The sequence below is a fragment of the Chrysemys picta genome, chromosome 7 (assembly GCF_011386835.1).
Source record: "Chrysemys picta bellii isolate R12L10 chromosome 7, ASM1138683v2, whole genome shotgun sequence".
NCBI classification, from domain to species: Eukaryota; Metazoa; Chordata; order Testudines; family Emydidae; genus Chrysemys; species Chrysemys picta.
Genome location: NC_088797.1, coordinates 97,633,608 through 97,655,813, shown reverse-complemented (window position 1 = coordinate 97,655,813; position 22,206 = coordinate 97,633,608). Strand labels below are relative to the sequence as shown.

The 22,206-nt window shown below is 43.2% G+C and overlaps 1 protein-coding gene across 1 annotated transcript in view; it reads left to right on the top strand.

Moving 5' to 3' along the window:
• Positions 1-1,789: 1,789 nt before the first annotated feature.
• The window catches only part of KIF11 (kinesin family member 11), a 30,669-nt gene continuing 10,252 nt past the window's right edge, over positions 1,790-22,206 (top strand). The window contains exons 1-14 of the mRNA XM_024101229.3: positions 1,790-1,826; positions 2,156-2,258; positions 9,351-9,483; positions 9,634-9,731; positions 9,812-9,890; positions 10,294-10,479; positions 10,561-10,685; positions 12,178-12,268; positions 13,697-13,939; positions 14,108-14,203; positions 14,896-14,984; positions 17,196-17,283; positions 18,885-19,073; positions 21,405-21,612. Coding sequence (XP_023956997.1) covers positions 2,176-2,258; positions 9,351-9,483; positions 9,634-9,731; positions 9,812-9,890; positions 10,294-10,479; positions 10,561-10,685; positions 12,178-12,268; positions 13,697-13,939; positions 14,108-14,203; positions 14,896-14,984; positions 17,196-17,283; positions 18,885-19,073; positions 21,405-21,612 — 1,708 coding nt within the window. The 5' untranslated portion in view covers positions 1,790-1,826; positions 2,156-2,175. The remainder of the gene's footprint in view (positions 1,827-2,155; positions 2,259-9,350; positions 9,484-9,633; positions 9,732-9,811; positions 9,891-10,293; positions 10,480-10,560; positions 10,686-12,177; positions 12,269-13,696; positions 13,940-14,107; positions 14,204-14,895; positions 14,985-17,195; positions 17,284-18,884; positions 19,074-21,404; positions 21,613-22,206) is intronic.

Here is a 22,206-nt window from a genome sequence, read left to right as displayed (position 1 = left end):
AGTGTTGCTTTTGTATCTATTAGTTTTCCCATTTGGATGCCACTTTCCGTAAACCAGCCAGAATTTGTTTCTGAGATTTTAGTTTTCCTTAAAAAACTAAACACAACACACCTTGGGAATTACATACCAAAAACCTACATTAAAATAAAGTTATTTTAGTTGCAAAGTTTGGTTTACAAAACTAGGAAGTTAGGAAATACCAGAGGTATCATCTCCTGTACAGCCTAATTTGACACACTTTTGCATATATGTTATATTGTTTTTAATGACATGATTACATGCTTTTTCTACATGATCCCTGCCTCATTCAGCGCAGAGGTTTGATGGACAAAGGGGAAGAATTAAGATTGCAAGGGTAAGTGAATCTGGCATTACTAACTTTTGACTTGCAAGCTAAGTAATTTTCTTTTAATGTAGTATTTTTAATATGTAATGTATAAGCAGATTGTATCTCATTTTAGTGGCACCCTTACACTCAAGTGTTATGTGGAAGCCAATAGGTAATGCTGCCTCGGAAATGCTGCAAATTAACCTTGTATTAATTAATGTAAAGTCTCTATTGGTCTTGGTCTTTGCGGTCCTCTGCCTATTTTTAGAATGAGCCAGGACCATTTGTTTAGGATTGTACTAGCAGCTCAACAGTAATGGCCTTTTATATATAAAGATATCATATGTGGATGATTCCTATGCCTTGTTCTTAGTGCCTTTGCATGAGGCTGGAGTATCTTTGGTTCTTGCAGACATTGTTTTAACTCTTAAGAGAGGGGGTACCAGGTAGTGATGAAGCTGTTTCATGTCGCCATTTGCCAAATAAAAATGCATCCTTGCAAAATTCCAATCCATTCTTTCTTGTCTGTGTGGTCCGTGAAGGAGCTCTGATCCAGCGACTGCACCTCATTGCCCATTGCTCCGGCTCTTCAGGATTCTAGCAACACTCGTCATTGTGCAGTTCTAGTTTATTCAGGCTCTTATGCCACACCTATTACTTTTAGTAATGAAACTGCTGTCTGAAAACAAGTCAGTGAAGTGACTAATTCCCTCAGCGAGAGACAGCTGCTCCCACTATATTGTATAGAAAGTAGACCCTTATACTGTAATAGATCTGAAAACAACATTGTTTGTTAAAAGGTAGAAGAGCCCCCTTATTCCGCTTCCTGCAGTACAACAAGAGGTAGGGAGAGACACTGAATGGCAGGAGCGTCTGTTCATTGTTCCTGCTGTAAGGAAAGAAAAACAACAGGGAACGGTATCAGAGGGTTACATTGCATGGGCTTCCTGTGATGCAAATATCTTTACAGGGTAAATTACAGCCACCGAATACAGGTGTAATAATGTCCCCAAACCCTCCCCCGACAGCAGTTATACAACTACCGTGAGGCGACAGTCCAGAGCACGCAGTGCCCGATCCGACTGCAGAGGGATAGTTTTGCCGTAGCACGCACCGCAACACATCCCTTCTTGGAACCAAGTGATCACCTGCAGGCAGACACTACCACTCCCAGCATGCAGTTCTTCGGGGAGGGGAACCACCATTCCCAGCACCCATTGCTTCGTGGGACGCAAGCCACCTGATTCGAGTCCCGAACGCTCACGGCCGAAGAGCGCGCCGTCTGCACGCCTGTGTGACGTCAGTTAAAGTACAACCCTGCCCCCAACTTCCCGAAATTTAAAATAAGTCCCATGCTGCACCACGCGCCGCGCGTTGATTGGCTGCGGAAGTGCTGGCGCGCGGTTCGAAGTTGTCGAGAGAAAGGGGCGCCCGTGGCTAGGCGCGTAGCGACGGGAAGCGGCCGGAGCAGCTTGGCGGGTGGCGACGGTCGGCTAGAGTGAGTCCGGGGTTGGGGAGAGAGGCTGCGCGCTAATCGGGGGGGGGCGTCGGTCCCTCCTTTCCCAAGGACCCCGCCTGAGCTCGGGGCTCCTTTGCTGGGCAATGGTCCCGCTCCGTGGCCGGCTGCCGCTGTGCTCGGCGCCGGGTTCCCTGTGTGAGCAGGGCAAGGCGCTGCTCGGTGCCCTGCGGGAGGGGGATGATGCTCCTCCGCCCGGGCTGTCGGGCAGGGCTGTAGAGCTCTGGGGACGGGGGTCTGTTGTCCCTTCAGCTCTGTCCGCATATCGGGGAGCGGCCAGTCTGCACTCACCGCATCCTTCCCCTCCGCAGGCTCCCCGCGCCCCGTGACAATGGCGACGGCGGCCATGAGCTCCCAGGGCGGCGCTAAGAAAGAGGAGAAAGGCAAGAATATCCAGGTGGTTGTGAGATGCAGGTAAGCGGGTGCGGTGCCACCCCCACCGCTCCTCCTGGGCGTAGGGTGATGAGACCGCAAGTGTGAAAAATCAGGACTGGGTTGGGGGGTAATAAGCACCTATATAATACAAAGCCGCAAATATCAGGACTGTTCCTATAAAATCGGGACATCTGGTCACCCTACCTGGGTGGTGTGTGCTTCTCTGTTACTGCCACGGGCAAATAACTAGTGCTGGACAGCATCCATACCGGGCCTCCTGAGGAGGCTGCCAAAGACTCCTGTGGTCAGAACCGTGTTAAGCATTAGAAGGATGGATCTAATGGTGAGGTAGTTATGGCTGAGGGGACATTTTAACTAAAGCGCCAATTTTTAAGTATGTTCTCAGAAGTTCAAGTCTGGGACATCTCGTCATTAGGCTTGGCCCAGGCCTGATATGTTTGCAAAGCATGATGAGCTTCAGACTTGCAAATACATGTCTTACCAAAGTATGCTTCTCCCGTCAAAAAAAAAAAAATGCCTGAACTATATTAAAGTAAGACTAATTGGACAAGTTAACATTAGCCTAATAGTACCCTTACATGACAGCTTTGTAGTAGAATTTTTTAAGCTCTCCTTTTTTATAGTTTTTTCTCTTCTTTGAGAATCATCTCCGGGTGGGGTTCAGGAGACAGTCTTTGTGGATGGTAACAAAGAGTCCTGTGGCACCTTATAGACTAACAGATGTATTGGAGCATAAGCTTTCGTGGAACTCCACCCTGTTTCATTGTCAAGATGTAGATTGTCAAGTATCAGGGGGTAGCCGTGTTAGTCTGTATCTACAAAAACAACAAGGAGTCTGGTGGCACCTTAAAGACTAACAGATTTATTTGGGCATAAGCTTTCATGAGTAAAAACCTCACTTCCTCGGATGCATAGTTTTTTTTGTTCAATGATAGTGACTTTTAAATCTGTAATAGAATGACCAGGGAGATTGAAGTGTTCACTTACTGGCTTATGTATGTTACCATTCCTGATGTCCGATTTGTGTCCATTTATTCTTTTGCGGAGGGACTGTCCGGTTTGGTCAATGTACATGGCAGAGGGGCATTGCTGGCACATGATGGCATATATAACATTAGTGGATGTGCAGGTGAATGAGCCCTTGATGGTGTGGCTGATGTGGTTGGGTCCTCTGATGCTGTTGCCAGAGTAGATATGGGGACAGAGTAGGCAACGAGGTTTGCTACAGGGATAGGTTCCTGGGCTGGTGTTTCTGTGGTGTGGTGTGTAGTTGCTGGTATTTGCTTCAGGTTGGGGGGTTGTCTGTAAGCGAGGACTGGCCTGCCTCCCAAGGTCTGTGAGCACTCCCTGCTCTCCATGTGTCAGTATATAATGCCTGCATCTGTAACTTTCACTCTATGCATCCGAAGAAGTGAGGTTTTTACTCACGAAAGCTTATGCCCAAATAAATCTGTTAGTCTTTAAGGTGCCACCAGACTCCTTGAAGATGTAAAGTTTCAGAGTAGCAGCCGTGTTAGTCTGTATCCGCAGAAAGAAGAACAGGAGGACTTGTGGCACCTTAGAGACTAACAAATTTATTAGAGCATAAGCTTTCGTGGACTACAGCCCACTTCTTCGGATGCATATAGAATATGCATCCGAAGAAGTGGGCTGTAGTCCACGAAAGCTTATGCTCTAATAAATTTGTTAGTCTCTAAGGTGCCACAAGTCCTCCTGTTCTTCTTTCTTGAAGATGTAGAGTGTATCAAAGGGGTAGCTGTGTTAGTCTGGATCTGTAAAAGCAGCAAAGAGTCCTGTGGCACCTTATAGACTAACAGATGTATAGGGTTCAGAGTAGCAGCCGTGTTAGTCTGTATCCGCAAAAAGAACAGGAGTACTTGTGGCTTTCGTGGGTGAATGCATGCATTCTTTCGAATATGCATCCGAAGAAGTGGGTATTCACGCACGAAAGCTCATGCTCCTATACAAGATGTAGATTTTTCACCCTCAACCTCTTTCCTGCCAAAGAATGGCCACTTAACCAGGTGATGGCCCATTTGCTAGCCTTTTGTCTCTGGAGAACCAGTTTGTGGCTGCTCTCCAGATTTGGAGTATGTCTTAGGCCTTGTCTGCACTGCAGTTTTGTCAACAAATGTCAGCTTTTGTCAACAAAACAGTGGAGGTGTACACAGTGAAATGCTCCTCCCAGTGATGTAACTCCCCTGCTATGCAGACATAATAAAACTACTTCAAGGAGAGGTGTAGGGCTTATGTTGGTGTAGTTAGGGTGACTCAGTATCTGTAGACCTGTGTTCTTTACATCAGTTGTTAGCTGTCAACTCCCCTGGAGAGCTGGGCGACTGGGATCCTGCTCCCAGCTGGAAGCCCGGGTGGCTTCCACCTGTGCTCTAGGCTGGGAATGGTGGGTGTCTTGTCAATTTCACAGCTCTGGAGCTGTGAAATAGACAAGGCTGCCTGGCTCCCGGCAAGGGGGCGCCCAAGAAGCCGGGACAACTGGACTCTGCTCCCTGGGTGTGAGACGCCCTGGGTGGCTCTTCCCCTCCCTCCCCGCTCCCCCCCCTGGTGCAATCTTCCTGCATGGAATGGGGAGGCCAGAAGGCCCAGGTGGCCCACTGAGAGTCTGTGGGGCAGCTGGGGTCCTGGCAGGGTGCTCCCAGTGGAGCTGAGAGACCAGGCTTTCAGCTTCCCACCCCAGGTTGGAAAATTTAGGGGACACAGCTCTTCATCAGTCCAGATTATACCCTGAGTAATGTCAGAGTTGTCATGTTTAGATTGCACTTTATTCTGGACCTTAAATGTGGATGTGCTGCATATTGTATTAATAAATGTACCATATGTTGTGACTGTATGAGACTCCATTGGAGATGTTCAATGTTACAAAATTCCTTATAGCCAGCTCAACTTTGTATCACTTCTATACCTAAAGGATGTTGAAGAAAATGGCTCACTTTGCATAATCTAGTTCAAATGGTTCAATGTGGGGTTATAGGTGAGGATTAAAGAGCTGGTGTGCTTAGTCCTATACAAGACAAAATAGGCATGTTTCCACCTTGAAGAGCTTCCAGTCTAATTTCTTATAAGGTGTTGGCATAAACTAATGAAGAAAACTACTAAGATACACTTGGGAATACATATTATTCAGCAGTCTGTGCAAATGTACTGGTGATGACCCCTAAGAGTACCAAAAAAAAAATGCTCCAAGCAAACGTTTTAGTACAGTCATTGCCAACCACTGCATACCTTTGGGTATGTCTACACTGCCCACGTTACAGCATTGTGACGTGGGCAGTGTAGTCCCGCTTTATCGCCGGGGAAGAGCTCTCCTGGCGATAAAAAATAACCACCCCAAAAGAGGGGTGGTAGCTTTATCAAGCGCTGTCTGTACTGGCGCTTTTCAGTGCTAAAATGTTTGTCGCTCAGGGGTGTGGTTTTTTTCACACCCCTGAACGACTAAAGTTTTAGAGCTGAAAGTGGCAGTGTAAACACAGCTTTTGTCTGTGCTTAGGATTCGGAGTCAGTATAGTAACATTGATTGGAGTGGGGCTATTTATGAGTGTAGGCAAGGCCAAACTAGAGTTTGTATTCTCACTTTATGAAATAATGGGTTCAGAGTATGTTTTTGAAGAGGTTTTTTATTAATTTCTGATTGTGATTAGCAAACAAACACTTAATGAGACTCTCAATGAGATTTTGACCTAAAACTATATGTGGTGCTGCTGGTGATTTGAGGGTCATGTAAACTAAGGATATTCCAAAACATGAGTATAGCTTTTTTTGAAGTTGCCTGTTTTGGGGCAAGATTCAAGTGTGCCACTTCCCTTCCTGATTTCAGTGAGCATTGGATTACTAGGAATGTAATATAAAAATAGCCATATTAGGTCAGACCAATGGTCCATCTAGCTCAATATCCTGTCTTCTGACAGTGGCCACTGCCAGATGCTTCACAGGGCAATTAATGAGTGATCCATCCCCTGTCACCCAGTACCAGCTTCTGGCAGTCAGAGGCTTAAGGCTATCCAGAGCCTGAGGTTGCATCCTTGACCATCTTGGCTAATAGTCACAGTGAGCCATGAATTTATCCAATTCTTTTTTAAACCCATTTACTCTTTTGGCTTTCATGACATCCCCTGGCAACAAGTAAAAATGCTTGTAAAAATTCTCAATATTTAATTGTCTGTCTTTGTGATGACTACATGGGACTCTTTCATTTGACTGTTTCTTTTTCAGTTCCCACTGGCACTTTATCAACTTCTATCCTCTTCTCTTTTCCAGGGAATAGAGTATCACTTTTAATAAATCCTCCCCTCAGGAATGTCTGTCTGAACTGTGTGCTGCTTTCCCCCATCCCTCAGTTCAAAAATTCCTCTGACCTTTTTATTTTTACATGCCAGCAGTCTGGTTCATTTTGGTTTAGTTGGAGCCCATCCTTCCTGTATAGGCTCCTCCTTTCCCCAAAAGTTCCCTAGTTCCTAATAACCTATATCCCTCCTCCCAACGCCATCATCTCTTCCATACGTTGAAACCCTGCAGTTCTGCCTGTCTTAACTGGCCCTGCATATGGAAGTGGAAGCATTTCAGAGAATGTTACCATGGAGGCCTTGGATCTCAATCTTTTTAAATAGTATCTTAAATTTGGCCAATAGGACAGTTTCTCAAATGTGCCTCCTGGGAGGTGATTGAGGAGGGGAGTAGCGGCCCCTCCCCCAGGGCCACCAACGATGGTTTCTTCCCCCCCCCTGGAGACACACAACCCCTACATAAATAAATTATAATGATTTGGACTTGTTTTCCCCAAAGTTGTTAAAGTATTTTAGGAAAAATTGTCAGAGCGGCCACCAAAATATTTGTTGTGAGAACCCTGCACTAGGACCTTTCTCCTACCATTTGCTATGTCTCTGTACCTACATGTACCATGACCACTGGCTCCTCCCCAGCATTGCACATACATCTATCTAGATGTCTTGAGGAGTCTCCAACCTTTGCACCTGACTAGCAATTCACCGTGCGGTTCTTCCGGTCTTCTCAAACCCAACTATCTAGATTTCTAATAATTGAGTCCTCTATTACTATTGCCTGTCTTTTCCTAATAAATGGGGTTCCTTCTCGTCACTGCGAGAGGATACCATGACATCTGGAAGGAAGGTCCCAACTATGGGATTGTTTCCCTTTGCTCCAGCTTGATGTTTGCCTTCTCTGAGATGTTCATGCTCTTCAACAGCAGAGGCTTTCACACCACGGGGATGGGGGACTACTCTACTGTGTCCCTGAAAGTCTCATCTATGTACCTCTATTTCCCTTAGCTCCTCCAGTTCAGCCACTCTGGTCTCAAGAGCCCATACTCTGTCTCTGAGGGGCGTGAGTTGCTTGCTCCAAAGGCATACATATGGCACCTGCCCACAAGGCAGCTAATCTTACATGCTGCTTTCAGTGTAATAAACTGGATAGCCTCGACTCTGCCACTGGACTTCTGCCTGCATTATTTTTACTCTTTCAGGGGGTTTGTTTTGTTTTTTGGGGGCATTATTGACCTAAAGTCTGTGTGTGGGTGTTGGGTGTATATGGCTCTCATGCTCCTTCTCTAAACTATCCTGTTTGCTTCTGCTGTTTGTTAGCTCCTCTGGTTGCTTAGGAGCTGTATTTTTAAACCCCTGTCTGCCCTGAATTAGCCATGCCCCCTTATCAAGGGGCTAGGGATCAAAGGATAGCGGGTTAGAACCTCATTAGTTAGCTCTCAGCCTAGCTAGCAGGCTGCTTGGCGCAGCACACAGCCCCCAAAAGAGACTACACTGTAAACTTCAATTAAGCAGGTACAGGGCAAGCAAGCACACAACAAACTAACAGACAAAAACTCCATTCTGCCTCCTTCTTGCTAAACATCAGTATGTATTGCAAATATTAACTGGCTCCATAAGTCTAGTATTAGGGTTATTCACACAGTTCTGGACATCTCTATAGCAACCTAGTCCCTTGGACTGAACTCCATTCCAGGACTTTATAGTAGCTCCTGTCCTTTGAAGACAGCAACTCATTAAATGACAAATCATATTTCTATTGAACTTCCCAAAAATCCCTTAAACAACTCTCCTCTCCTTCAAATATCTGGAAAGCTCTTTTGCTTTGTTTTTTGTTAATGCTTGTGAGTAGGTCTTCATAATAGCAGTAACGTATCCGCATTCAAATGGTTCTGGTGATATCTACTGCTCTATTTATAAGCATTGTAAATTTACATGGTGCCTTAAAAATTGGGTGAGATAGGCTTTGCCCCAAGGCCATCAACATGGGATGAAGTTGAGTCCCTCTTTTCTCAACTGTACTCAAGCAATCAGTCCAATGAGAAACTTAGTCTATCCCCCATATCAAACCAACTTTAGTAGAAGTTTAGCTACTGTATAACCACGTTGGGCAACTTCTTCCATTGCCATTTTAGCTAACCAAATTGTTTCCTGGTCTTTGGCCTAAGTGAAAGGGTATTCACAAGGTTAATAAAAATGTGTGCTTTAGGGTATAACCTGTTCAAGAAGAAATTCTTTCCTTCACAGCTCCATGTGAGAACACTACACAATTGGGCACGTGCTTTGTAGGAGATTGGGCTTTTTCTTCAAACTCTGGATGATGACCACTGCTGAGAAGTCACAATGACTGACTAGATGTATTGCTAGGGATCCGTGGTGGATCACGCTACATTCAAGATTTACTTATAAAGATGTTTACAATAAGAATTATGCAGTATATTTAACCCTTAGTGAAATATAATTTGGCATATTGTTAGACAAACTGACAAGTCTAAATAAAACTTCACTTTTTTAGTTCACATTAGTTATTGTATGTGTTTCTCCTGTGTTCTAGATGCAATAAACTTGTTGAAAATGCATGAACAAACATTGCAAAATAGCTGCAAACATGCCAAATATCCATCAAGTACACTCTTTAGTAGTTTGAAGTTAAATGGAGGAAACTTCCCCTAGATTAAGGAAGTACATTTTGCTGTTTATACTGCGCAAGCGGTATGCTGCTTTTGGATTTTTAAACCAAAATACAAGCACCACTTAGCCAAACCTGATTCGTATCCTTGTTGATGAGAGAGATGTATTCTTAAATCTTGTCTTTTAGGCCCTTTAATGTGTCGGAGCGCAAAGCAAACTCCCATGCCGTTGTAGATTGTGACTATACAAGAAAGGAAGTTAGCGTCCGTACTGGAGGAGTAACCGATAAGACGGCAAGGAAGACTTACACGTTTGATATGGTAACGCTTCTTTGAATCGCTGACTTCTAGATGTCTGCTAGAAAAACTTTCCCTCTAAATAATCAATCATGGAGTTGTTTCATCACTTGAGATTAGCACATAGTACATCAGAGTGTAGCTAAATGTGATCTACTGACTTTGCCTCAACAGGTCTTCGGAGCTCAAGCAAAACAAATTGAGGTTTACCGGAATGTTGTCTGTCCTATTTTGGATGAAGTTATTATGGGATACAACTGTACCGTGTTTGCGTAAGTGCCCCAAACTACTTTCTTAACATGTAACTTCAGTTTCAAGTATATACTTTTAATCTTCAAATTCTGCCACACAGCTATGGCCAAACTGGTACAGGAAAAACCTTCACAATGGAAGGGGAGAGATCACCTAATGAAGAATATACATGGGAAGAGGTAAATCTGACCTCCTATTAAAAGCTCGTTAGCTGAGTTGTAATTCAATATGAGTATACTGCAGAAGGCTAGCTGTAGCTAATTAAAACTTGGTTGGAACTAGTCTCTTGCAAGTACTCTGAAGCTCTCATTTCAGATTCACCTACTCTAACATTAAGAGTTTACCATTAAACATCTTTTTTAAAATTATGAATATGCTCTTAGATAAACCTGATTTTGTTTCAAACCTGTCTGCAAGCTCTGAAAATTATCCTATGAAAAATGGTCTATTTGTGTCAGACTCTCATCTTTAAAACAAGTTATGTTGATTTCCTTAAACTTAATTGTCCTCTTTATGCTCACTGTCCCTTTGGTCTTCTCTTGGCACTGGTATTTCATAAACTCATCTGTGCTTTAATTATAGGATCCACTAGCTGGTATAATCCCCCGTACATTGCATCAAATATTTGAAAAACTTTCAGACAACGGTACAGAATTCTCTGTGAAAGTATCCCTATTGGAAATCTACAATGAGGAGCTTTTTGATCTTTTGAATCCCTCTCCTGATGTAGGGGAGAGACTGCAAATGTTTGATGACCCCCGTAACAAGGTACAAATTTGAATTCTAAAACTTAAGTTGGGCTCTTGGAATGACTAAATGAAGATGTGTAACAAACTCCCATCTTGACAGAGGGGTGTGATTATCAAAGGATTGGAAGAAATAACTGTGCACAACAAGGATGAAGTGTATCAGATTTTGGAAAGAGGAGCAGCGAAAAGAACAACTGCAGCTACTTACATGAATGCATACTCTAGGTACAAAACTTTCCTCTTATAAGATGTAATATTTTTGATGTAACAAACCTGGTGTGACCAAAACAGTCAAAGATTTTGAAATTACACTGAACCCTGCTTGAGCTTGTGGTCCCCATATTAGTTTAGGCTCTCAAGATTAGGGCTTTACTGTGGCTTTGTAAATCACATCTCTATCATCCTGCAGGGTGTGGAGAATGCAGCACAACACAGGCACACCTGGAAGTATTCTGCCTTTGGAAGACACAGGCAGGCAATGCTAGTGGAGTCATGTGCATAGGCAGCTCTTTTTGAGGGGCAGCATGCTGTTTCTAGACTAGGCCTCCTCACTCACTCATGATGTCCAGTTAACACAAGCACCAGAATGCTACCAGACCTCTGCCAAGATGCATAAGGGAAAAAGAACATTCCTCAATATGGTACCTAGAACAACAACACTTAATAGTAACTCAAGTACTAAGTTTAGCTTTTGAAGCTTTGTGACAAAGGCTAGGCAAAAGACAAACAAAAAGCCTGATTGCCTTAGGAGTAAGTGAGTGAAAAGTGTTATATGTACTAATGTGAACTGAAACAAATTCCCTCTGGAACCTAGGGCTGGTTGATATAGCTATGATGGTCAGAGCCATGAAAAATCCATACCCCTGACCTTACTTCGCTATTCTGACCTAACTCTCAGTGTTGACGCAGCTATGCTAATGGAAGAACAATTTAGTTGATGTAGCTGCCATCATTCGGAGAGGTGGAGTGCCTACATCGATTGGGGGAAACCCCTTCCACCAATGTAGAATGTGTCTATGCTGCAGGGTTATGCTGACATAGCTACAGCAATGTAGCTATGCAGATACAGTGTTTGTAGTGTAAATATACCTACAGAGATCACATACTTATGGTGTGCTGTAGTCACTTAGCTGATAGGTCTTTCTTGGAAAGATCGTTTCCTTCTCTCTAACCACCCTTCTGTCAGCAAGGGAGGATGTCTGAGCCAATAGCGATTCAATGTAATAGCAAGTTGGGGCACTAGAGACCTCGTTATCAAAGAGATGTAAGATATTCTGATCTTGTTTGGCTGCTGCTACTTTGTAAGAATATCAATCTGCTCTAACTCAGATAAGGGCATCAGGATCATTACTTTGTCTAAATTTCCCATAGTTTCAATTGGTTATAGGATTATAATTTTTGTTCTGCTTGTGTGTTGTTTCTATGCATTGCGAAATCTATATGTTCTCAGTCAGAAGCATCTGCATATTAGTGGTGTCTCCAGTGTTTATTGCATATCCCTTACCAATGTCACAATGGTGGTGAGACTTGTAAATGGGATACTGTCAAGCTAAAAATAAGTCCTAAGCTCTACAAATGTCTTAGATAAAAACTGAGTTTTCAATTTTGGTACAAGTCCACTGACCTCAGTAGCACTTCATCAGTGATTGTCTTGCAAAAAGAAGAAAAGTTGTTTTTATTGGGATGTCTGTTTTAAACTCACTGACTTATTTTGCAGTCGTTCACACTCTGTGTTTTCAGTCACCATACACATGAAAGAAACTACAATAGACGGAGAAGAGCTTGTTAAAATTGGGAAACTAAACTTGGTAAGTATCTGCATTAAATTCTAGAGTTCTATGAAGGTGACAATCCTAGAATAACAAACTAGAAGAAAATAAAGCTTTGCCTCGCTCGTCTCAACAGTCTCAATTGAACAACTGACATTAATTCATAGGAGAGGCACTTAGGCTATGTCTACACTGCACTTTTGTTAATACTTTTGTCGGTCAGGGGTGTGTGGAGGGAAAAAAATAACCTCTGACTGACAAAAGTTTTAATGACAAAAAGCGCCAGTGTGGATAGTGCTTTGTCAGTGGGAGATGATATCCCACTGACAAAGCTACTTCCCCTCGTTGGGGGTGGTCTTATTTTGCTGGCAGGATAGCTCTCTCCTGCCTGCAAAGAGCAGCTACACTGCATATCTTACAGTGGCGCTGCTGTAGTAGCACTGGGTGCCGCTGCAAGGTAGGCTGTCTAGACATAGCCTTAGATACTTTTGAAAATCCTTCTAGGTTTCTTTGTACCTTCTTAAAAATCTGCCCCTATGTTGTTAGACCATGCATTTTTGTGTCCTGCATAAATAAGTGGTGAGTGTGACTGATTAGTATATGTCTGTATGTAACTATACCAAATTCAGTTTTGTTTTGTGAATGCTATTTTGACTGTAAATATCTTTGTGCCTTCATCTTGGACTGGTATTCCAGGAGGTGTCAGGAGAAATACTTGCACCCAGCAGAGGACTAACAATAGAGAGCAATCTGGAGTCATTAATCTGGATGGTCTTCTATTCAAATGGAAGCATTATAGGACAACTCTGCTGGCTGTAGCCTAGGGGAACCAACTTTACCAGATTGGACTGCATGGGCCTGTAACCAAGCAACAGATTGAGGTGTATTTCATACAATTAAAAAACAGGTTACGTGTTTAAATTTATAGGCAGCAGGTTTAATACAAACAAGAGGAAGGTGTTTTTTTTTTTTTTTTTTTTTTTTTTTTTTTAATACAATGCACAACTAACCTGTGAAACTCATTGCCATGGATGTTGTGGTTGCCAAAAAGTATAACTGGGTTCATGAATTATCCAGTTCTTTTTTGGAGGATGGGTCCAAACAAGGGCTATTAGCCAAGATGGTCAGGGACACAACCCCATACTTGGGGTCATCCTAAACCTCTGACTACCAGAAGCCAGGAGTGGAAGATGGGGTGGATCATGCCATAATTTTCCTACTCATAATTGCCACCCTAAAGCCCTGGTACAGGCCACTGTTGGAGAAAGATGGACCGTTGGTCTGACCCAGTATGGTAGATCTTATGTTTTTATGAAGCCATTGAGAAGAATATACAATAGACACCCCTAAGTCTTAGGGAAGCTAGGTTGTACACATGGTGGCATATTGATATTTTGGGAATTATTCTTTATCTTCAGCTTTACAAGATAGGAGTTGTTCCAGATTTCATTTTTTTTCTCCTTTCAGGTTGATCTTGCAGGAAGTGAAAACATTGGTCGTTCTGGAGCAGTTGACAAAAGAGCTCGTGAAGCTGGAAATATCAATCAGTCTCTGCTTACTCTGGGGAGAGTTATTACTGCTCTTGTAGAAAGAACCCCACATATTCCATACAGGGAATCTAAACTCACTAGAATCCTGCAGGATTCTCTTGGAGGGCGTACAAAAACATCTATAATTGCCACAGTTTCTCCTGCATCTGTAAATCTTGAGGTAAAGACTTGACCCTGCCTACCTTTTGTGCAAGCTGATCCATCCTACGTTGTTGTTAGTGGGATACTTATTCCAGCAGTCTGTAAATTATACAAAAGTTCAGATGAAATACTGAAATCTTAAACCTTCATCTAGAGGTCATGTGTCTGTCTTTGTACTTTTATACAGGAGACTTTGAGCACTCTAGAATATGCACATAGAGCAAAGAATATCATGAATAAGCCTGAAGTTAACCAGAAGCTGACCAAAAAAGCTCTCATTAAGGTAACTTTCCAGTATGCTTTCACAAATTAAAGGTTAGTTAAATTTATTTCTGTCAGGCCAGCCAAACTGCTGAGCCTTAGCAATGTTACTATTTCACCCTGTCCTGTAGGCACCACTTTAGTGATGAGTGGGGTGTTCAGTCTTAAGGATTGAATCTCCCTACTGATTCAGCTTTTGGCCCTTTTGCTGAAATTGCCAATCAGGGTACTGGTTACAGCTTTTGAGGTGGACACCTGTTCATATGGTAGCAACTAAAATTTGGCAAAATATTAACACAATAGGTGCCTCCACTTGGACACAAGCATCCCAGTCTCTCATACATTGGATCAGTCATTAAGGTTTGACAAATAACACGGCATGTCAGATAAAATTGACCCTTAGTAAGAGAACTTTATAGGTGGTTATTTTAAGATGTTAGACACTGCCTAGTTAAATTTTACTGTTGAGCACTATCGCTTTACATCTAATCAAATGTATTTAATGAGAGGTTCTGCAATGCTGTAACTGCTTTCAAGATGTGAAACGAACAGTGCTAACACTTAAAACATTATTTTACCTTCCGTATAAAATTTTTCTTAAGGGCATGTGTAACATCTTAGAGCGTAACAGCCACCTGCTAACTCAACATCAAAGGAGAAATGTAATTCATCAAACTGGAATCTTCGGTCTTTTACAGATCATTTTTGTTACAGGAATATACAGAGGAGATTGAACGCCTGAAACGAGATCTTGCTGCTGCTCGAGAGAAAAATGGAATCTACATTTCTGCTGAAAACTATGAGTGAGTCCTTAACTATTGCAAAACCCGGTGTGTCAAGCATGGCAACTACATCCTCAAATGTAACATAATTTATAGGCGCATTTGTAGCTGTAAGAACTGCGGCTAGTACAAAGTCAGTCTCTCTAAACTAGTGGTCCCCAAAATTTTCAGGGTTGCAACACCCCTCCTCCCTCCCCTGCCCAATTACCCCTGTCTGTGCCCACCAGGGCCGGGAGCAGGGCCCGAGGCTCTGGGAGCGGGATGTGAGGGCTGAGACTGGGGCCACAGGTGCAATTGGGGCTGGGAGCACAGCCAGGGCTGGGGGCGGGAGCAAAGCAGAGCCGCAGCTGGGCCACAGTGGAGGCTAGCAGCTGGGCCCATGGCCGGGTGCGGCTCTGCTCCCGGTCCCAGCCTCGGCTTCGGGAATGGAGCTGTGGCCAGGAGCTGAGGCTGGGGGCAGGGGTGGAGCCAGGGCCACGGCTGGGGGCAGGTGGCGGCTGGGTGCTGCTCCCTCTCCACCCCCCGTGGAGGCTGCCCCATGTTGTACTTGAAGTACTGCACAGGATCTTTTCAGGGGGAATAAGGCAAAGCGCCACATTTACTGGTAATACATGTATGTTTTAACACTGTATCATATACATATGATATATATTACACTCATGCATTCAAATACACACACAAGGACACTCCGTCTTGTTGTTGTTTTCCAATTAGTTGCTCCCCTTAACTTCACTGGCCAGGTGAGTTAGATGGGGGAGGGGTGGAGCCGGGCTTCTGCTGATCCGGATTGATGCTCCCATGTTGACAAGATGAGAACCAGGGTCCTCTGTAAGACACCTCACATTTATAGCAGCTTCCCTCTCATGCAAATTTATACCATATTTAAAATCTGTATCTGTGTCTGTTGGTCCTTTGTGCTGCTTTTTTCTGGGTGTTGTCCCAATGCTGTTCAAAGAGGGTGTTTGCAAAAGAAGGTGCTTGCTTCTAACCCCCAAGGCCGTCAATATGTCGGCTCTTCTTCAGTGAGCCCACTTGACACGTTTTATTATTCTTGGGTCTGGCTTCCATCCCCTTTCCAAAGGTTGCAGCTATCTGGAGGTGCTTGCCTTCCATGCCTTCCTCATTCATTCAACAGGGCAATTGATTAAAGGGGGGGGGAGGAGATCATCTTCTACTCCTAGCAAAAAGACATTTTTTTTACATTATACCAAGTCTCAATACAAAGTTTTTTAATATAAGTATCTGATACAAAGTTCTATGAAAATAGAGGCATAATACAAAATCATAGAAAGTTATGTGAAGATGCTTAATGCAGAGATTTATATACATCCAGGCCCTCAAATGTTCCTCTGCGCCCACCTAGGGGGGCATGCCCCACAGTTTGGGGACCTCCGCTCTAAATTCTTATCTGCATCAGAATACCTGTGAGTGCATTGGTCAATAAATAGTGCATCTGAAGGAAGAAACACAAGGTTCTTCTTTTACATTATACTGTCTAAATCAAACTGGCATCAATCATTGTTGCATTTGAATGAATAATACTTATTATGGATGTATTAGCAGGAGTGTTGTAAACAAGACATGAGAAGTAATTCTGCTCTACTCCACGCTGATTAGGTCTCAGCTGGAGTATTGTGTCCAGTTCTGGGTGCCACATTTGAGGAAAGATGTGGACAAATTGGAGAAAGTCCAGAGAAGAACAACAAAAATTATTAAAGGTCTAGAAAATATGACCTATGAGAAGATTGAAAAAATTGGGTTTGTTTAGTCTAGAGAAGACAGAGGAGACATAACAGTTTTCAAGTACATAAAAGGTTGATACAAGGAGGAGGGAGAGAAAAATTATTCTCACGAACATCTAAGGAGAGGACAAGAAGCAATGCGCTTAAACTGCAGCAAAGGCAGTTTAGGTCGGACATTAGGAAAAACTTCCTAACTATCAGGGTGGTTAAGCACTGGAATAAATTGCCTAGGAAGACTGTGTAATCTCCATCATTGGAGATTTTTAAAAGCAGGTTAGACAAACAGCTGTCATGGATGGTCTTAATACTTAGCCCTGCCGCTAGTGCAGTGGACTGGACTAGATGCCCTCTTGAGGTCCCTTCCAGTGGTACGAGTCTATGATTCTAAAGTTTATTTGGAAACCAGGATAAAAGTACCATTAAAGTAACCATGCCGCATGAGAGCCATTAGGTAACTATTAAATCAATCATGTTACACTTATTGTTTTAGAGCTCTTAATGGAAAAGTGACAGTTCAAGAAGAACAAATTGCAGAGTATATTGAGAAAATTAGTGCCATGGAAGAAGAAGTGAAAAGAGTAAGTGAAGTCTTTTAACAATACTCGTCTGTAAACAAGAAGTTGGGGTGGGGCGGACAACTAGATCAAAGGGAGGAGTTTGGTGTTGTGATATTTTTAGAAACTCCAAACTGATCACTGAGTTTACATCTTGTAAATCTAAATCTTTCTGATGATGTTTGTAGTTCTTGCATAATTTAATATGTTCAGTCAGAAAAGAACAAAGGTAGAGCTGCCTGAAACTCAGGATTTCTTGTTTGCAAGAAATTGAGATTTCAAAACTTGGTTTCCAATTTGGACCTAAACCAGTTTTTTTCTATATTTTTTGACAAACCGGAAATCCTGGGGGGGGGGGATTATTTCAGAAGCAGATGCATGGTGTTTCTGAAACAGAATAGACTAGCAGCTGCTGAATGAAATTGACATTCTCATCAGTTTTGCAGCTGCCCTGGAGCATATATCCTGGCAGCCTGTCCCTGGACCTCCAGGCTCCTGACTCCATGTTTTGTAGCCTGGAAGTCCTGAGAACCCCAGTCAAGTCAGATTTCTTATGGCTCCCTGGTGTGTAGCTGGGATCCTAGATTCTGGAAGTCCTGGCAAGGTGAGGCTGCCCTATAGCTGTGGACCCTTGAAGCCCAGGTGAGTTGGAAGGGAACCAGACAAGTTTCCTAAGGAAAACCTGCCTGGCCAACAAGGTGCTTTCTGATGGTGCACTGTCTGAGCTTCAACAAAAGTTCGTCTAACTAATCTCACTTTTGTAATACACTTTGGTTCCAGCAAACTGGCATTTTGTGACCAGGTCTAAACAAAGGCTGCTTGTATACCAATGGTACTTTAGGAAGCTTAGTCAGTGTGCTTAGTCAGTTTTGTGAAGCTGAAGCTAAACTTCAAACCTCCCAATCAAAAATAATTATTTGAAAGGGAAACCCAATGCTTAACTTCTTACTAAGTGTGGCTTTGCACTTTGGTAACTTGTAACATCATAATGCAATATTACACTTGGGTCTTAAGCTTTCCTTAGCTTAAAATTGCTCTGATGGACTTTCAACAAAAAATTGGACTCTAAAATGTTCTTTTCTGTATGGATTAGCATTTACTTTTCAGGGTTTGTGTGAGAAAAGGTGACTTTTCATTGCACATGTGCAATAAACTAAATCTGAGAATAAGAAACATTATTCTCCAAGATTTGGAACTACAAAGCTATCAAATGTTGATGTTACAAGTCTTGCCTTTAGCTAAATTAAGTAATATTAATTGAATCTTTTTCCTCCTTGTATTTGGCTAGGCTGATTTTAATGGGAGAACCTTAAGTGGATGTAATTATTCCGCAGAACTTTTCCTTGTGATTAATTATGTTTTCTTGTTTTGGAGAAGTCATTGGTACTTGTTTTGAGACATATTCAAGTTTAGTGTACAAGATCTCAAATATCAAACATACTGCTTAGAACTGAGACTGCATTTGTAATTAACCAGTCATCTGATAATTTGGCATAAGTCACATTTTGGGGGGAGAAGATATTCTTCCTAATGAATATATGATTTGGAAGTATGACTAAGTTGGTCTTCAGATTTCTGAAAAGCAATATCTCCTCATTAACTGCATTATTTCAATTGCACTTTAGGTCACTGAGCTGTTCATGGCTAATAAAAATGAACTTGAACAATGCAAAACAAATCTGCAGATCAGGGCAAGAGAACTGGAAGACACTCAGAAAAACTTGCAAGAAACCAAGATTCAACTTGTGGAGGAGGAATATGTGGCTTCAGCTTTGGAGAGCACTGAAGAAAAGCTGCATGGCACTGCTAGTGAGGTTATTGCATTTCTGATAACTAATTGCAGGTGTAACTTCCCATACTCTATAAGCAATTCTATCGATAATATGCTTAATCTTTAAGGGAATGCCTTGTGAAAACTGTACTGGTACAGTATCTTGCAAACTGATCTTAAAACTGAAGACTGGAACAGACTTATGAACTGACCCACTCCACAGTGATGGGGAGGGGACATCACTTGAGATGGCAAGTTTGTTTGTGACAGTTTGATGGTTGACTATTCACTAATCAGCATGCTGCCTTCCTCAAAGTCATCCTGCCCTAAAAGCTCTGAGCTCCAGTGTCTTCCAGTCTGCATCACCCCAGAATGTGGTGAACCAGCAAATGCTTATTCTACATGGCAACTCGAGAGATGACCTCCAGCCCTAAATGGGATAAACTGTCCCATAAAATTATGGGGGAGAACTAGGGTGCAAACACTTCATAGAGGAGGTCTGCAGTAAAGTTGTACTAACTGAGTGAACTGCTCACCAAATAGTGTTATGTGCCACTGTTCTACTTTGGGGCATACTGATAACTTCATGCTTAGTTCTGCTCTTAATTCTTACAGCAGTGACTTGCTGTAGAAAAGTTTGCTTTTTCTTCAAAGTGGTAAATCCTGTATCTATATTTACCCAGCATAACTCTTCTATACCTATATTCCTGCTGAGTTCTTTCTTGTAACAAATGGAGATGGTTTATTTGCATTGGCTACTCCTGGGGAATTCTGCGCCACTGTGCATGCGCAGAATTTATGTCCCACACAGATTTCTTTGCTTCCCTGAAGAAAAATGACTTTCTGTCGGGGAAGCAAAGGGAAGCCACAAGAGCAGTCATGCAACCCTCCTAGCAGTATGTTTTGGGTGCCCAGGGCAGCTGGAAGAGAAGTAAATCACTGTGGGGCAGGAGGTGGGACTTGGGAAGACCTGGCTGGTGGTTCCTACTCTTCGCCAGACTCTGCTAGTCCTGACATCCAGAGCCGGGTCAGACCCACCCCCAGATTTCTCCCCCAGCTGCAAAAAGCTCTGCAAACTCCCCAATCCTGCTTCCTGCACCCATCACACCTCAGCTGCAGGGGGAGGGATTCCTGTACAGGAAGCTGCTCCCCCATCAGCCCAACCCCCAAGCATCCAGACACCCAGATACTCAGACCCTCCCACTGAGCCTCATCCCCCCGCACTCAGGAAACTCCCCCCCCCCCCCCCCGATGAGCCCCACTCCCCCTGCACCTGGATCCCCACCCCACTGAGCCCCAACCAGCTGCACCTGGATCCCCACTCCCACAGCATCTGGACCCCCCCCCCCCACTGAGTCCCCTACACCCAGACCTCCCTGCTGAGCTTTATTCCCCCCCCCCCGACCCCACCCTGCTGAGCCCCAACAACCTTCACTTGGACCCCCCACCCTGCAGAGTCTCATTACTGTTACACCCAGAACCCCCCCAACAAGCCCCTGTGCATCCAGATCCCCCACTGAGCTGCCTGCATCCAGATTTCCCCACACAGAACCCTCTCAACCCACACCTGGATCCCCCCACACTAAGCCCCTCCACACATGGATGCTGCCTTGCTGAGCCTGCCTTCCCACACCTGCTGCACCTGGCACAGAGAAGCAGGGCCCTGGGATGTTTCTGGGGAATGCCTGGTCCTTGCGCTGTGTCAGGGTTTGGTGCAGCCTCACTGATGAGTCCGTGTCCGGGGGCGGGGCTGCACAGTGATCTCCCACCTCTGTGCAGCCAGTTGCCTGTGCTCCCGAATGCCATGCTGAAGCCTCCACATTTGACAAATACAATTTGCAGAATTTTAAAATATATGCAGAATTTTAACGTTTTTGGCATAGAATGCCCTCAGGAGTAATTGGTAGGCAAACTACATTGTCAAATTCTATATTATTCACTACAAAAGTAGCGGGAAACTACCTAAATGTCAGAAGCGTGTATTTACACTTCAGAGAGGGGATGCCACCATGCTCCTTTGCTTCCTATTGTCCTATTTTTGGGACAATGGTTACTGGGATGTTAAAGCCTTGATGTGTCTCTTTTCAAAGTTGGTACGAGTAAACAATGTCTTGTCTGCAACTTTCTGAATGCCTGAGCACCTGATCGTAGTTTACATAAGGATTAAGAAATTAACTGTAGTGATATACTAAGCATGTTAATGCAAACTCTTGGCTTCCCTTCTCTAGGGATGCAACTCCTACTTTAAACAATATGTTTAAGTTTTCATTATCTAAGTTAAACAAGACTATACTACACCCTTCAGTTATGTTTTGAGGCTGAAGTGGTTTATCTGAAGATTGACAATGTAACTTTTTTTAAAATTTTATTTTAGTTGCTTAATACGGTTGAAGAAACAACAAAAGATGTGTGTGGTCTCCATGCAAAACTAGATCGTAAAAAAGTAGTTGATCAACACAATGCAGAAGCCCAGCACAGATTTGCAGGACAAATGAATGCTCTGTTTAGCAAAATACAAGATTCTGTTAATGAGAACAGTTTGAAACAGCAACAAATGATAGAATCTTACACTAATTTAGTTGGTAAGTGTAACAAGTTTATATCAGTCTATCTTCTGACTTCTTACATGAATTCTATGCAGCAGAAATACCAAAGACTTTCCTAAAATTGATATGGCATGACATAAGGACCAGCTTTACCTAAAATACTAGAGCTGAATTTTTTCACACCAATGATAGTCCAAGTTGGGTAATCATACCCATACAAGTATCAGAGGGGTAGCCGTGTTAGTCTGAATCTGTAAAAAAGCAACAGAGGGTCCTGTGGCACCTTTAAGACTAACAGAAGTATTGGGAGCATAAGCTTTCGTGGGTAAGAACCTCACTTCTTCAGATGCAAGTGAAGAAGTGCATCTGAAGAAGTGAGTTTCTTACCCACGAAAGCTTATGCTTCTTACCCACGAAAGCTTATGCTCCCAATACTTACTTATGCTCCCAATACTTACAAGAAGTGAGGTTCTTACCCACGAAAGCTTATGCTCCCAATACTTCTGTTAGTCTTAAAGGTGCCACAGGACCCTCTGTTGCTGCATACCCATACAGTAAAGGTTATGCCCAAATATCCATTTCAATTTGCTGTGTTGTAGGCAACACTTGTGACTGATGAGGCACTGTTTC